This window comes from Glycine max, chromosome 17 (assembly GCF_000004515.6).
Source record: "Glycine max cultivar Williams 82 chromosome 17, Glycine_max_v4.0, whole genome shotgun sequence".
Lineage (NCBI taxonomy): Eukaryota > Viridiplantae > Streptophyta > Magnoliopsida > Fabales > Fabaceae > Glycine > Glycine max.
The window spans coordinates 9,690,839-9,709,130 of NC_038253.2; the positions used below are offsets into that span (position 1 = coordinate 9,690,839).

The 18,292-nt window shown below is 31.2% G+C and overlaps 1 protein-coding gene and 1 long non-coding RNA gene across 2 annotated transcripts; one reads left to right on the top strand and one right to left on the bottom strand.

Moving 5' to 3' along the window:
• The first annotated feature begins 1,113 nt into the window (after window positions 1–1,113).
• Window positions 1,114–3,464, top strand: LOC100803395 (transcription factor TCP12). Its single transcript, XM_003550798.5, has 3 exons — window positions 1,114–1,261; window positions 1,544–2,842; window positions 3,209–3,464. Exons 2-3 carry the CDS (start codon window positions 1,763–1,765, stop codon window positions 3,269–3,271), a joined length of 1,143 nt encoding a protein of 380 aa, XP_003550846.2. The 5' UTR covers window positions 1,114–1,261; window positions 1,544–1,762; the 3' UTR covers window positions 3,272–3,464.
• A 10,057-nt stretch (window positions 3,465–13,521) lies between these two features.
• LOC121173830 (uncharacterized) lies at window positions 13,522–14,170 on the bottom strand. Its single transcript, XR_005889333.1, has 2 exons — window positions 13,952–14,170; window positions 13,522–13,831 (listed from the first exon to the last, which is right to left on the bottom strand). It is a non-coding gene; the product is annotated as an uncharacterized lncRNA (long non-coding RNA).
• Window positions 14,171–18,292: the final 4,122 nt, after the last annotated feature.

Sequence of the window (18,292 nt, forward strand, 5' to 3'; positions counted from 1 at the left end):
CTTCACTGCCATGGCAGGCACCCTCAGCTGTTGGAACTCGCCAGTTTGACTGGCGGTTCCCAATGGCTCTGCAAATCGCCATTACGGCTAGCGGATTAGGGTCATATCGCCACTGGGTGTGGCGGGTTGCTCACTGACACCAGTTAGGGTCTTGCATGCACGTAAAAAACTGCCCCATGCTGTAATTATTTTAGAAACGACCCCATCTGGGGAAATAGTTTCTAAAACTACCCCAGATGGGGAAATAGTCTCTAAAAGACTCTCTGATAACGATAGATAGATAGATAGATGACAGATACATACATTGACATCAACCACAAAACCACAACTTCAACTCAAGAAGAGAGAGGGAGAGAGAGTTTGTGAGTGAGAGTGAGAGTGATAGGGCATCTCTTTTTGGAGAAAGTGACGTTCAGAGCAAACCGCAGTCAAAGGGAGGGAGCATAGGCTACCACTGCAAGAAGCCCGTTGGATGGAAAATAATTGTACTTTTTTTCCACCCATTATATCTACTTTTAGGGTTAGACACACACGGACACCTGGAGGTTTTATCAACAGTAGTGAATCAAAATTACATTATATATAGTTAAAAAATGACAAAGGGAATAATAAGAAGAAAAGAAATTATTTGAGTTATGTGAATCTTCCCATAAAAAGTCACGGCATGTGACATCCCACTCCTACGCACCATGCTCTGTGGGACAAGGTTGAACGCAAATATAGTAAGCTTAATTTCAACAAAACATTTATCCAATACATTAAAAGTTTATCATATCATAAATTTGATAATAAAATAGGTTAATTTTTCATAGTTTTTTTTAAATTATGGAAAGATTATAAGATGTTTTCTTATAATTTGGTGAAAATTCTTGCTCAAGAACATTCAATAATGTGAGAATTATATTCAAGCTTGGTTGAGTATAGTAGGAAATTAAAGGAGTGTATAGTGAGGGAAGTTGGTCTTAGTTTTCTGTCAACTCGCATGTGTGTGTTCCGTGCGCACCACGTGAAGTGGCACAAACTAAACTTTTTTCCCATCCACTCATCACTTGTTCTCGCAAATTTTATCGTCCTAAAGAGATCACAAAACTTTTTGCTCAAAAGAAACGATTAGGAAAAAGGATGCCCCTTGTCTACAATAAATTGCTCTTGTTGGGTCCTTTGTCTCTCACATTATCTTTAGTACTCACTCACTCACTACTCTCCCTCTCCTTCACTTCAGCAGTTCACCCTCTCATAATTCAACCCTCATGCTTATAAGGTATTATTGTCTATGTGCTGTCATTCTCACACTGTACAACTTTGCTTGAGCAAGCCAATTGTACTGTGCTACCACTCACTCACACACACACACGAACACAAACACATACGGTGGTGCATCATATCCGTAGCCGTGTCCCTCTCACTCACAGACTCACTCACTCACCCCTAGGTGAAAAATATATATATAAAAAAAACACTACCAGCTAGTAGTACTAGTAAGTATTAATTAACAACACTTGGTTGTCTTTCTCAAATTATGTTATATGTTTTTCGTTTGCAGGGAACAGGCAAAACAAAAATGAACGGATGGAAAAGGATAGAATTAATAGCTACTCTTTCTTTTTCAATAGGGAGATAGATAGAGCTAGCAAACATGTCGTTCTCAGGCATTGAAAGTCCCAACCAATAACCAGTGTTTTTCCATATTCTTCAAGGGTAGGGTTATTTTTTTTTGGTGCAGTCGTAGTCCCAACAAGCTTAATATTAATTCTTTCCAGATATGTATTCCTCAAATACCTTCCTCAACGGCAATGACCTAATCTCGTACCCTAACCAACCATTTTGCTTTAGGCCTTTTTCCTTTGAAAGCAACCCAACTTATAATTTTTCAAAAGAAGAAGCCAATTCCAATTACGCCCTTCCTCCTCCTCCACCTCCTCCTCCTTTGTCCTTTTTCCAATCTCCCTTTGACGAAAATATCTTCCTAGAACACCACCACCATGACTTGCTCCTACTTCATCAGTACTCTCTGACTGACTCTGGAGTATCAAAAAACCTTGAAGTTGTGGCCGAAATCTCGCCAATTCCTTGCCCTGAACAAGGTGGAATTGCGATGGAGCACACTCCAAGAAAGAGATCCAGCAAGAGAGACCGCCACAGCAAGATCAACACCGCGAGAGGCCTCAGGGATCGAAGAATGAGGCTGTCCCTCGAAGTCGCGAAGCGGTTTTTCGGGTTGCAAGACATGCTAGGCTTTGACAAGGCCAGCAAAACCGTGGAGTGGTTACTGAACCAAGCAAAGGGTGAAATCAAACAACTTGCAAGGGAAAAAACAAGTGTTGTTGGTGGTGGTGGCAAGAGTGCATCATCAACTTCGGAATGCGAAGGGGTGTCTAGCTTGGACGAGGTTGCAGTGAGTACTGGAGGAGTTAATAACGAGGAGCAAGAGAGGGAGACAGTACCAAACATGATGAAGAGAAGAAAAAGTAAGGTTTGTAGAAAGAGTGCATTCAATGCTATTGATAAGGAATCGAGGGAAAAGGCAAGAGAAAGGGCAAGGGAAAGAACAAGAGAGAAGATGAGAACTCGGAGAGTACTTGTTTCTGATGCATCAAACCTGAACCGTTTGAGTTCTTGGAACCCCTTTGAAACGGTTGAAGACTCTGCGGGTACTACACATCATCCCTCCTTGGATGTGCACCTTCATGAGGCTGATCAAGAACCAATTAGTTCTCACAACGTGAAGGAGCATAATTTGGGAGAGGACATGGCGCATGAAGATAATTCTTTGGCGCTCATGAACAAGTGGAGCCCAACTATGTTGTTCAATTCTCTTCACAACTCAGGAATCCTTCAGGAAGTAAGTTCAAATTAATTTATAGTTAATTAATTGGTTGCACTTAACTTCATATAGACAAAAAACTAGCACATAATTAAGTTATAGAGAACGTAAACAAGTGTCCTTAATAGAATATTACTAGTTAAGAAATTAAACGAAAGTGTTATTGACACATGATCAATTCTATTCTACCGTTATACATTCAAATATGATTTTTCTGTATATTAATTAGTGTGTGTTGGCAAGACCCTCGAGTTATATAAATATGCATGTGGTTGCTTTAAACACTATCATGTTGGTCTGATTCACTGACAACCGTGCATATTCTATATATGAAGTATATATATCGGTAATGTTGCCGATGATTCATGATGAAATTGTTTGCAGCATCAATTCGCAGAATTTCAGTCCTTGGGGAAACAATGGGAAGCCTACAGCAATCAAATCTGATATTTGTGCTCATCATCGATTGCACCCATCATGTTTTTGTGTCAGCAGAATAAAAATACAATTAATCATGCTGTGTATTTCTTTACTTTCCTTTTGGCATGTAATGTGGTAAGGTATCTTCCGTTTACCAGCATATGGGAAACAATATTTCGTGAATGCTTTGTATGTCATCTCCATATATAAAATTTTACTTCCTTCTTTTTTATGCTCAACCTCTATACTTGTTAAATTTTTGTTAGTATCTTATAGTTGTATTAGTGGTGTTTTAATTAAAGAAATAATTACCTGAATCTTTTGCTAACTCGATCTGGTTGGATATGCATTAATAAAAAAAATTATACTGTTAATATTGCCGTGAAATCCATTTACATATAATAGCGTTGTTGAGGCTATAACTAGGATTGTTTTCATGTTGTGGTTGTTTTTTTCTTTCAAAGTGCAATCATCCCTCGGAAAAGTGTTAGGGTTACTTCTCAGAAGTATGTATGTTTCTAATTGTTTGAGGATAACTTCCTAATGTATTTCAATGTGTGAATTTGGCTTAGCTTTATAGACGTGACATGAATTGACACTTGGTGATGATCCACTATAAATCCACTTCCAGGACAAGTATGATTAACTTATCCGTTTGAATTTTTAACATGAACTGTTTAGCTCGATTGTTACAAAGAATTTAGGAAGACAAACACAAGACGAAGCTGAGCATGCAATTAGAGGAATGTTAATTAATTGTGAAAAAAGATAAAATAAAATATCAAAGTTTTGACATTTGAGATGGATAGTAAAATTAGAAGGGATGGTGGAAGAAAACAATTCCTGTAGACAAAATTGAAATATATATATATATATGATTTGGGTGAAAGTTAGTTACAAAGAAATTAAAAAAATGTGAAGGAATGGAATGGACTGTATACTTCTTGTTATAGGCCAGGGTTGTTAGTGTAGGTTCATATTTTTTCATAGAAGTTTGATGAAACAATATTTGGGCGACGTGTTGTACAGAAATTATTCCTTTTTCATATATACAGTTAGAAATGGATGACGTATACGGGTCAATATGTTTAGTTGAGGGATTATGTCAATTATGCTAGATGTTGGCGGTAGTTCAATCTTCAACCAATATGTTCCGTACGGTAGCATGTAGGGGGGTTTAATTAGTAATTGCAAATTGTCTCGTATTATGATTAAAAAGGGATTATTTGACTCCAATGACATATTCTACTATATCCAAGAACATCAGAAATTCATATCTAGACAATTATGTCTAGTTTCTAAAGTTGTCTTCCTAGTTAGCAACATAACAGGTCCATTGAGAAAAAATTCCATGTCAAACAGAGAAAACATCTCAACAAAGTAGATCTCATAAACTATTTGGTAAATATATTATGCATTTTTTTAATTACAGACGTATCTTTCCATAATTTTCTTATTCATTTTCATTTAATCTTTTTTTGGTTTTTAAACATCTATGTACGTGTCATTTCAGTTTGTTTTTAGGGAGGGGAGTTACCTGAGTCATCTAGTTTTAGAAATTGGTTTCGTACAATAAAATTGTACAAAAAATTATTTAACCACACAAAGAGATAAAAGAGAGAGTAAAATGTGAAATGATATAACTAGTCGTCTCATTTTAGCATGTAAGAAAGAAGTATATATTTCAAAAAGTTGAAGAAGATGAACAAATTCTAGGAATAAGTCCAGTCTTGGGATGAATCGTTTTGATCCCCCAAACTTTTTAAAAAATAAAAACTAATCTCTTAAATTAGAAAAAAAAATACTATTTTAATTCCTCTAATTTATTGTTTAATTAGAGACTTCGAACAGCTTCTGAAAAAAAATCATTTTAATCTTTCAAATCTAGTGCTAAAAACTAAAAACGTATTTTTTAAAATTTGAGAAAGTAAAATATTTTAAAAAAAAATGAAAGACTAAAATCGATTTGATCACATGTTTTAACGACCTTAAACATAAGTAAACCTCTATAACCTCTAAGAAACCACTAAACCTCTATAAAAAAACATAATTAGACCTAAAACACAACTATAAATAGTTTTGCTACGACTTAGTTTCGAGACAAAAAGATATATATTCTCACACACTCAAACATATTGGACACATTTTCGGTTTGAGTACATGGTTTGATTTCTTATTTATAATGAGAATAATCTGATTTTTTTCCATTGTTTATAAGACGAAAAATAAAGAACTCATCAGCATAATTCAAAAATAACTCATCCATAAGTTAAAAAAATTGAATAAGTTAATCTAGGATATCATGGAGAAACTTATCTAAATAAGGTCTATATAGTTAAGTTGGTAAACATAATATATATTTATATAATATGAAAATAATTTATCACACACTAAATGACAACTATGAGTAGAGAAAAATAAAGAGACATGTTAATTATCCTCCCCATTCCCTTTTTGAGCTTAGTTTTGATAGTGTGACTTCAAAGCATTTGAAGTAGACGGTAACTTGTTGATTCAAATGATACTAAATTTCATCATTTTAAACAAGATTTTATATTTAAGTCTCATAAAAAATATGATGGAAAAAAGAAAATTCTACTAAAATTAACCGACAAGATTTCTGAATAAAAACTAATAATTAATAAAATTGATAAATTCAACCAATAACATAATAAAAAACATTTGAAATAAAGAAATTTTATTTTAGTAATTTATTATAATGATAAAGATATAAAAGAAATAAAATTATGAAATAATTTTTTTAATTATAGAATCAAAAAATAATACTATAAAAAACATTATTAAATATTATAAAAATAATAAATATTATAATAACTTTTTAGAATTTAGATGCTAGATCCATGTAATTATCATATTAAATCAGGTCCTTAGTCATTTCATGAGTTTCAGAAAATAAACACAACAATTATCAATATTTGCAGAACTTCAATGAAAGGGAGGTTTTGATTTTAGATTTGTACTTCTTTTCTGGATGGAGAAATGGTGAAATCCAAATGTATCCACTTAGGGTTTTTTTTACCATTTGAAGGCAATTTTTTGAATTAATTTTTATACACCGAAGTCATAAATATATTATTCTAAGCATTGATAATTATGTCTAGAATCAATACACGTATTTAATGATAAAAATTATATAATTAAAGATTAATCCTTTGGATAAGAAGGAAAATCAACATCTATTTATATAAGAATAATATTTATTTTGTTTAATAGAAACTTAAATTTTAGTATAACAAATTTTTAAATTTTCTTCTATTTTCTCTTCATACATATAAAATTAACTCTAGATTCATGGTGGAGGTGTAGAGTGTTACAGCAGAAATTTAGATTTGTGGTGGCTGGTCTTAATATTCCATTTCATGCGGTCAAAACTAAACAGTCAACAAAGGAAAAGATAGGAAGAATCAGATTGCTTGCTGGAACTAGAAGACCTTTTTAGCTAATATTTATATAACATCGAAGAGAGAGAGCAATGAATTACTGTTTTGTTTCAGAATATCAGCAGCAGTGCCTCTCCAACTGGTGTTCCTTTGTTTTTTTCTACTAGAGAGAGAAGGAATCTAAATTCTAAAAGCTAAAATGTTTCAAATATTTGTACAGTTTGGTAACGGAAATTTTGTTCCATAATCTTCTAATTAATTTGCTGAAAAACCTACCTTTACTTCTTCAATTTCATATTATCATAAAGTTTTCATTTCAAATCTATCACTAACATCGATTGAAGTCATAATCTTGTAATTTTTGTTTTAAAATTTAGTTAATATATAAAATATACTGAATTTACTTTTTAAGAGTTAAGACTTTGAAATTTACAACTATGAAAAGTACCCTAACCACCCAACATTATGTAAGCAATTACAAACACCTAAGAAAATGAACTCCAAATTTTTATATATATATATTTTTCTTTTTATCTATAAATTTAATCTTTTTTAAGTAATCATGGTATGAAATTGTTCCTACTAAAAGCACCCACCGAAAACACTAATAATTTTTCACTGAAACCCTTGAACGTATAGAAAATGGATATTCTCCTCTTTACACAATTTATTTTATCCCAAAGATTAATAAAAATTTAAATTCTAAACTACTTGATTAAGAGATATATACCAGTATCATGTTTAATCTAGGCATGCACAAAATTAATAAAAGCAAATAGAAGATCAAAACAGTATTGATTTATACAGTATTAAATAATTAAAGAACTCTGTTCTGAATTTATTGTTATTTTAATTTATGAAAAAAAAACGGGACTATAAATATATAAATAACCTTAATGGATAAAAGAAAATTGTCAAACGAAAACACTAGAAAATTAATATTATTAATGGGCTATACTCGTATGCTACTATACTTATTTTTCAAAAATAATTTTTTTTAGTTTAATAATTATGCATTATGAATTATTCTTAATATGATCATTTATATCTTTATTATCGATGCCAATAAATTTATCATGAATGATAGTATTGTTATGAACTCGCATATACTATTTTATCTTCCTCTCTTTTTTTCTTAAAAATAAAAGAATCTCTCTTTTTTCTTTCAAAACTTAGATTTAGAAGTTGAGGAAAAGAGATGATTATTTTGAAGAAAAAAAATTAGGCCAATATCTTAATTTTATTTTCAATGTTGTCAGCATTCATTCATTGCAGCAGAAGAGAGGACTCGCTGGAGGAACAAACTCGGAAAGCCAGAAATTCCAGCGCCTAGTCTAACAACCGGCCTTCAAATCGGTGTTTTCTTATAATTTCCTTTCCCAGTCTCCCTCTCAGTCATGGAACACAGGAAAATCGATGCAAAGTTTAATTAATTAATAACCAGAAAAGCGAAAGCACAAAAAAGACAGCAGAACCATCTTTCCCTTAATCCAGGATCAAATCCAGAAAACCACCCAAGAGAGGTGATGAAAAACCAAAATCTGACCTGACAAATTAAGACATCTTTGGTGTGCTAACTACTAATTAAATCCCTAAATCTTCATGTGTTGAAATTCACAAAAAAAAAAAAAAGATTTTATTTTGCGTTTTTTATTATTTTTTTCTATATAAAAAAAAGCAAGAACAAACAGGAACAAGAGAAAGAAACCCAGCGGGATGATGCCCTAGATCCTAGATTACAGAGTAGCATACTTCAGCTCTTCCAGTTCCACATATAGTAAATTAATAACTTTCTTGTTAGATCCTTTTACCCTTTTGTTTCGGCCATAGCACTAAAAATTGGGCACACAGATCCATATATTTTTTATGCACCACAAATAATATAAAAATCTCAAACAGAAAACCACCCCCAGATCTATATACCTATATCTGCAACTTCAGAAACTATTGAATGATCAAAACGTTATCTTCTTTACCAGTACACAAATATGGTGTCCACTTCCCAAAATTTCGAAACCCTTTTACTAGTTTTTATTTTTATCAGAAAAGAATAATAAATCAGAAAAAGAACACATCATCACATAACCAAATTCAGGAAGAGGAAATTTACCCGGATCCAGAAATCAGATATAATAGCAAATCCTAAAATATGCAAATATGGTTAGGCAGAAGAGATTGAGAGTTGGATGGTTCTGATAAAAATTGTAATGAGAAGCCCTAGGTAGGTGGTAGGGATGAAATTGAAGACATTGAGGTCTGAGAAACCCTAATGGCTATGGATAATGGAACATAATGCGTGTCTTTGAATGATTGCACAAAGGGAAGAAAACACCAAATAAGGGCTCAAATAGAGCAACAGGCAGTGCCCGTCCTTGAGTGACAGAAAATGACATCTTCTTTTAGGCTTAAAGGATTATTATTAGGGCAACAAAATAATTGCACCAAGACCCAGACAAGTGTGCCTTTATTTTCTGCAGCTTATCTAACCCTCGATGTCTGTCTTTTTATTGTTTGCACACTTCTTAAGATACCCATACCTTCAAATCAAGGGAAGCACCAAAAAGGGGAGAAACAGAAACATAAAATCACTGAGTAAAAGTCACATGGGATACTCTAATGGTCATATTAGTAATACTAGCTAGAATTTATTAGAATTTCCGTCTTTGTAGTAGGGCATGAAATGTGATTCCAACGTTAGCGCTCATAAAGTAAATCAAATGCAACATAATGGACTGTCATTCCATTGCTACACAGAGAACCAAAGACTTTCATTCAGAGATCCATTCAAATTTTCATAATAAATTCGACACCTAAACCTTTCTTCTAGCAATTATATTATGTAAATACTAATTAACTTTTACTTTTATTATTGTTAAGAAAAAATCATGATTATTTATTTTAAATATTGAAACAATTTCTTTTATCGGTCATGTGAAACCTGTCGTCTGACCAATTTTGAAACTAGCATATGGATACGGATATGCAGATTTACTTCACTTCATTTAATGAACTGCATGAATCTCAATTATTGATATATTAGTGAAAACAAAATTAGAATTTTAGTTTGTGTATATTTCATAGGATAAAATGTAAATTTATACAATTTTAATTCATTATATTCTCATAAATAAAGTATAGAGTCGTAATTACTAGTGGCCCCAAACATGTGAGAGTGCGACATGTACTGCCACCACAGAAATATGGTACGCAAAAGAAAAACGACCAGATACCATGAAACAATGAAACATTATGTTATGGCTAATCCATAACCGAAAGTTCTACTTCTCTCCATTCATTTCCTTTTCCATTAAGGGCGACTAACTAACTATAGTGTAGCTCGACAAATAATGCATCTCAACCAATTAGTACATAAAACATGACTTAGAATGAATAAGCATATTGATTTTGATTAATTAATGAACGACCCTATTCGGTACGACGTATGAGTATCTAATTTATTTATTCTTTTCAATTCAGCAATGTTGATTGTTTTTTTTTAAAAAAAAATTAAAGTAAACAACAACTGTGAAGGGCAAATTTTGTTGAAAACGTAACTCCGTACAAGAATGCCCATCTATCGACGAGGAAAGGAAATTAAAATAATTTATAAGATAATAATTATAATTTATTTAAAAAAAAAATATTTATGAGAAATCATTCATCATTTTTTTATTTCTTTTTCTAAAAATTAATTATAAAAACATACCTTTTTTTTAATTTAAATGTTTGTATTTGAATAACAATTCAAATTAAAAAACAATTAAAAGTGGCTGGTGCGGGATATTAAAAAAAACGCTTATTTTTTATCATACAAATTATAATATCTGTACGTTCGAAAAAATTGTATTGAAAGGAATTATTATATAGTATGGCTTTTTTCTCGCTCACTTTCTTTTGTTTCTAACTAATTGATGGGTTTGTACATTTTTTTTGTAACCATCAATTCGTGACGGTCCGTACGAAAGGTTTTGGATTATATAGTAGTGCTACATATTACATATTAAAAAAAATAGATATTGAAAATGTTATTTGTTACTAACGGCTTTTCGTCAAAACCGTACCCAATACGTTTTCTGTCAAATTTCTTCTCATATTTTTTCCTAATATTTTAATCAATGTTTATTTAAAAAAATATTGCCACTATATAACACGTCAGTTTTTATAGAAATTAGCAACACTGATAAATATTATATCATGAGAAAATTAAATTATAATTTAGTTGTTAATCATTATCATAATCATATAAGAAATATTGGAAATACTCTCTCGAAAAGTTTTTAACATCGTATTATTAAGAGAAATTATGTAAGTGGTACTAATTAAACATAAGTCTCATTCACAAACTCACAAATAGTAAAATCAACAAGAAATTCAACTAATAAAAAAGTTTATTGAAATGCATTATTCATATAGTCTACTTCAATAATAAATTTATCCTTCAATGATAGGCTCATATCTTCTATCCAGAGCAATTATGTTTAAGCAAAATAAAATTACTGTAAATGATAAAATTCATAATTTTTAGCTGTTATAACCTAGTTTACAACCTTAATTAGTTATACATCATATTCTACCTTATTTTTATATATAGTTACTTCAAATCATCCATTTATTTTCTATAGATAAATAATTATAGCACGAAGGGTTGAAAAAAATACAGCACGGAAGATTGGGGATGGGAAGGTGATATTTTGGGAGGATATTTGGTTAAGGGGAGGGAGACTAAGTACAACATACAACCAATAGACTGTTTGGGAATTTAGAACAAAGTTGGTGAGATGAGAATCTGAGCGAGAGGGATTAATTAGTGTATGATGCTTTAGCAAGGTGGAGGAGATATTGGTTTGACTGGGACAAACAATAATTACTGGAAAACTTTTTGTATAGATATGGAATGGAGATAATAATTGTGTTTATATGCCTCGTTAAGTCAACAGGGGGTCCTATAAATACATCCTTTTTCAAGTGCTTGTAGAACATCAACATTTCGTTGAATGTATTAGCTTTTGCATAGAGGTATTAATGCACAGGATTCAAACAAAATACAACTTAAGTCATCTGTATCTGTTCCGAATTTCCTCTTTCATATGGAAAGAGGTTGGGGTTTCTTGCCACGATGTCCAATGCTAGCAAGAACCATTCTGTGCATCATTGACTCATTGTTATGATCTTACAGGAAAAAAAAAAAGGCTTGGTGAGTTGTGTGGTTTGCTTCCATTTGGTCTATATAGTTGCATAGAAATATTATTTTAAAAGGTGCTGCAAAATACTAAGTACATTTTGGACCTTATAAAATTTAGATCTAGGTTTTGACTAACAATTAGTTTTTCTTCATATTTTTTAATGGTCTATGGATTCTATACTTTTGATGAAAGTGCTGACGAAATATGTACCAATTTCGTATGAGTTAAGATATCCCTTGTATAGTTGTATCACTTAATTATCTATAAAATGTTTGCTTTGCCAATAAAAATATATATACTATATCCAACATTTATTATGTAAACATACAATACAAAATAAAACATGGTATTAAACTCTACTTCATTCACACTCTCTCCATCCTTATTCCTTATATAAATTGCATCCCAACCAAAATATAGATAGAAAGATCAAATTACTGCAAGAGAACTAATAGCACAAGCAAGGCCTATCAGCGACTATCGCATTGGTCAATCACCATCTGATATCCATTATCCTTATCCCTGATACTTATTCACATGACCAGACAAGTAAATTAAAAGGAGATTACCTTATTGCCACGCATGACTACCTTTTTTGAGTTACCCCAATAAATAAACCACTAAGATTGGTACAAGATATGCACACTGTTCACAAAAATCAATTTTGCTGATTGACATATTAATTCGGACTTTAGAGTACCCGTATAGGTACCCCACCTTCAATCTCGTTTTGGACGAATGCCTACAGCACGTTTTAAGCAAACCAAGTGGAACTTAAAGCCACCATTGTAAGAAAATAAATGGGTGAAGGGTCTAGTTTAATTGATTAAATAAGAGTGTTTGTCTTTAATTTCCATAAAAAAATAAAACAAATGAAAATCATAAAAATTAAGAAAATTTATACGAACAAAATTATTAAACAGGGATCGGTTTCTTCTTTTACCTTATTCAAATCAAATCACGTAATCTCGGTAGAAAATTAGGGAGTCAAAAGAAAGAAATTTGATAAAAAAAAAAATTGTTGGTTGAAGAATTGAAGTCAAAGTTACTACTCAAATTAAGTTAAAAGAAGAGATATGAAAAGAATGTTTATATAAAAATGCACTACTTCGTTCTTGATACTTGTAAAGAAAACATATACTTTTATAAAAGCGAGATAAGTTTTTATTAATTGTTTAATTATTTAATTACAAGTATATATATATATATATATATATATATATATATATTTATGTGCATGAATCATGGATTTTTTTTAGATATAGAGATCACAAAAATAGACTCTTATCTCTCTGAACAAAGAGGGACAGCATATATAAATTGTAATCTGTATAAATAAATTGTCAACCATACTTTTAGTGGCGTATCAGACCTTTAGTTAGATAAGATTGGAAATATATTAATCTTCTTTTATGTTAAACATATTTTACTATAAATCTTGTTGAAATACAGGGAAATTGATATTACTGTAAAATTGAGAGAAATTTAAGTTATAAAAAAATGAGATTCCATTCTTCTCGTCTTTTTGAGTCGGTAGGCATCACTCCATATGGTCAGATGAGATTATCAAAATAAAAATGATATTTTTAATAAAATCCTAAGATATTTTCGCTATACATATACGTCTGTACCTTTTTTCACAAACCAATTCATGCATATGTATATGATTTATCTTAACACGCATCAAACGATAAAAACACATTAAAACTGCTACCATTTGCCCTTTTTCATAATCAAAAACAGTTCTAATTAACACCCCTACCCCCCCAAAAGGGAAAAAGAATATATCTCTCTCTCACACAGTGCAATGTTAATGAACACAAAATATTCAAACTTATCAAACAAACCGTAACTAGTGAAAAAATTAGAAACACCAAAAGTAAGAAATAGAAATGCTAAGAAAAATTTAGTTACAAGTTACCTTGGAAAATGGAGGTCTGATATGTGGCTCATAATTTTCAACAGCTGCTAACACATGTAATCAGCAACGTTAGTTTGGCAGGCTGCAAAAACAATGTAGTAGTGCAATGAAGTTCAACATGTGTATAAATTAACCCTATCCTTTCTTAATCTGTAGAAGAATAAATAAATTGTTAAAGTAAACGTGTCTGAGAAGAACTAACCTGAGATCGATCCAAAAGAGCAAATGGGACTTTTTTATCTCAGCAAAGAACTAATTATATGGTGAGCAAAGACACAGCTAGAAATTAAACGATCCATCATCAGTTGCAGATATATATAAACAAGGGATTCTAAAGTATTATTGTATGCCTACTAGTTCGATTTGAAGAAAGAGAACAAAATTAAAAATGAATGGAACAAATCTGTCAGAAGATAGATTGCATTTTATAGGCATGATCCTGAAAAGTGATACTTGTTCGATTTTTGTTAGTAAATGCCTGCGTACGTTGCAAACTAATTGCTATAATAAATAAATAGGGTTTAGGAGTAGGGGAGGTTTACCTTGTAATTTAATAGTGGCTAAGCTAGCTCTTGTCACATAAAGGAACAGGAAGCTCTCTCTATATAGTCTCTACTATACAACTGCTACTTACACTGTTTTGTAACAGTGTGTTAAGTATAGAAACTTTCACATTTACTAGAATGGAGATTGTCCTACTTAATCTTATAGCGATGTAAAGTTACCTTGGTTTGTGTGATATATATATATATATATATATATATATATATATATATATATATATGATCGCTTCCTCGTCCCTTCTAACACAAGCATATAGAATGTAAGTATATATAGGTCTGTCACATTATTTTATTTATTAAGATATAGGTCTGTCATAGTGAGGCTAATCAATCAGCTCCATATCTTTTGTTTTACCTTTTTTCTTTGAAGTATAAGCTAGGTGCATAGCTTGAGGAACTTGCTAACTGAGGGAAAGGGAGCTAGCTAGTCACAGGTCTACTACTCACTCTAGTATCTAGACATTACGAATGTGCCATGACATGGCTCTTTTTGACCATGCCATGTTGTTTCAAGGATTTTTATTTTTATTTTTTATTCAGAAGAAAGAAATTAAATACTCACATTTCAGCTACACTTCTTTTTTTTTTGTCTTCGGAAGACTTTTTATAGATATTATTGGTGTTTACTGTTAATCAGAAATAGAGTTTCATTTTATTATGCCAATTATTGAAATGTAACTTAAATTTTCAATTGGCAAAAAAAACCAACAACACCTAAAGAATTATATCTAAGTTTTACCTGTTTTATAAGTATCAAAGGGTTAATAGCTTATTTGGATCAGATTTTGTGATCTACCTTTTCCTACATTTTCATGTCCGAAACTCTCAAATGACATAGAAACAAGTATTTTTTTGCTTTAACTTGATCCACGTCGAAGCCAACAAACGCGAATCCAAATAGGCTAAGTATCTGTCTTAGAACCTTCAGATGTTACATAATTATGCACAAGCACAAGAACTAACTGGATTACTAACTACATGTTTTCTAATAAATACAGAAATTCAAGTATACCAAAACCCAGTGAAGAAAAGAATCTATGTTATCGATTGGCATAAATTGTGAGAAAATCTATAACAAAATTAACTCACTCACAAATAACAAGGGGAATCTCAGCTTGTTGTGATAAACAATAGTTTTTTAATCAATATCTGTTTATTCTCTTGAGACCAATTATTTTCGTCTCCATGGCACCTCATTCGTACATCTGTTGCTAAAACTGAAAGACTTCTGTCCAGGGAATGTTGATGTAGATGCGTCTAGCATCTCATTTATGCTTTTCTGGCTGACCATTGTGGCTTAATTATGCTGATGTTATGGCCTTATCTCATGGAGAGGTCCCTTTCAAGTTTCAGCACTTACTTCAATTGAGTTCATTAGCTCATAATAATTTGCCACATATATGATCGATATTTCCGCCCACAACTTCGTTTTATACATATATGTTTAGTTAATAAAAAACAAATAAAAGAAAAGGAAAAGATATAAAGATTGGAATGGTTTTGAATGCTGTTTGATAAAAAAGAAAGTAAAAAAAAAACATTAAAAAAATTATATAGAATGATACAAATTTCTTAAAAAAAATATTATATATTTTTTTGTCTTGGGTGATCTAGGGTTTATAACTCATTCAATTAAAAATTAATCTCATTCATAACACATGATAAGATAAGAAAATTTTGTAATAAAAATTGGATACGAATATTTTTGCTAAATAGACTATTTTCCCACGTATATACCTAACAAAATAGTGCCAAAAATAGAAGAATATTATGTTACAATGATACAATAGAAAAAAAAGTAAGATAAATACAAAATTGTAAGTTTAAAAAAATTAAGTTGTTTATAAAAGAAAAAGATAAGAGAGAGACAATAAAACAAATAGAGTGACCGTAAAAGTATTAGAACTTTTTATATTATCTACCCCTTCTCACTTTGGCACAAATTGATAATTGTTTTAAACTTTTTATACCTTTTTATTATATTATATCTGTTTTTGGATAAATTTCTTAATAAGCTCTTATGAAAAATGAATTTTCATGATTTAGAATTAAGTTATGTATTAAATAAAAGTTAGTTTGTAAAAAAAAAATGCTAGAATTTTTATAAAATTAACTTATGTATATTTATACTTATATAGAAGAAGCTTTATCAATTTTACATTCTTATTTTTATCATGTGTAGGTGTTTTCATCAAGACCTATAATTTATTGTTTTTCACACATAATAATTTCATACTTTTCCCAACTTCAAAATCATTTTTGGTGGATTGATTAGTTCAATTTATCTTAAAAAAAAGAGAAGCTTTTTTATTTTTTTTCATTTTGGTGGTAGAGACGTCTCCTTGGAGGAAACTGTATAACTCTTGAGGCTATATATGCAGTTTAGTGGGGCCCACTGCAAGCGTTCTTTACAGGAAGAAGAGCACCAGTAGTACTGCCGTTCTTTTTGACCTTTGGCAATGCTTTTAATTATGAACCAAATTTTGTGGAGTAAAGAGGAACATTAGCCCAACAAGGATATACTATATTTCCAAAGCCAATAAATACTCATAAGCTGTATGATATCTAGCTACTAGCTCAGCTAACTGAGACAGCTCTTAGCTATGGTTAGTACATCCCTATCTGGTCGTATGTATGCTTAAGAAATCATGCTTTACCCCCCAAAGCCGCTATAAAGAACACACAACTCAATCTCCCTTTTCAGAAATATCGGATTCAAATTGTAATAGCAGATCTTAAACACTGTCACATTATGATTCGTGAATCGTCACTAGTTACTCATCTCTTGTCATCCACATAAAATAAAATAACCCAAATTATCAAAATTTATCGTCCATCTGCATGATACAATTAATTACACCAACCCTGAATCTATTATCATGATCTTTTATTGAGGTTGAAATATGGCATATGATAAGTAGCAGCCTGCACTGCATGTGGTTTTGTTAGTTAAAAAAAAAAAAAAAAAAAAGACCCGTATAATTTTTATAATTGTACATACAGTCATGCGGATGTAGTATGGACCTAAATCTGATGTTTTCCGAAATTACGACTCTATTCAATTCTTAGTTGCAAATAAATTCCATTTGAAGATTAACCAATAATACTAACGGCAAAAGATCCATAAAAAATTCAGTAAAAAAAATCCATAGAACAATATCAGCATTTTATTTAAGATTATCTTTATTTTTACAGTATTGTGGATTTGTGGTCTCTATTGTTGTTTATAGAAATAACTCACACACTCCCACTTCATTACCTAATAATGGTAGTATTTGTTTGGCAATCATTCCTTAACAACACTCACCTCATGAAGATGCTTTAAGTCGATATTTGGCTTTCTAGCAGAAGACATATTTAGTGACCACATTTTCGGCTTAAAAGCAGTAATTAAGGATAAATTGGACTTTAAAGTACATATCTCTAACGAAGTATCTTAATAATAAGGAACATTTTATTACGTGTTGCACTTGCACCGTTAGAGTACTCACCTATTCAGCAAAAATATAAAGATAGCCGGTTAAACAGGAAGAAAAATCGTTTCCACCACTTTTGATGTTTTGACACTATATCCCTTATGTTATCATGTTAGAATAACATACATCAACCTCAAAATCACAAAATATGCTTTTTCAGTCCCCTCAAATACACTTTGGGAGACTAAAACATTTTACAAATTTGAGCAACTAGAAGAAGCAAATATTTAATGAGGGACCAAAACCAAAAGTGTCCCAAATTTGAGACCCTAAAACGTATTTAAGCCTTATTAGGATTACTTAAATTCATGTAAACCCACAAGAAATAATGCAACAGACGTACAAAACAACAGATTTGGTCATCCAAGAAATATGAAGCACATTTGAAAGCCGTGTCTAAAACAAAAATCATAATGGCGTAGACATCATTTTTACCGCAAGATTTACCATCTCTTGTGTGTGAGATACTAAACCCACAAACGATCTTTGCAAGATTTAAAATTG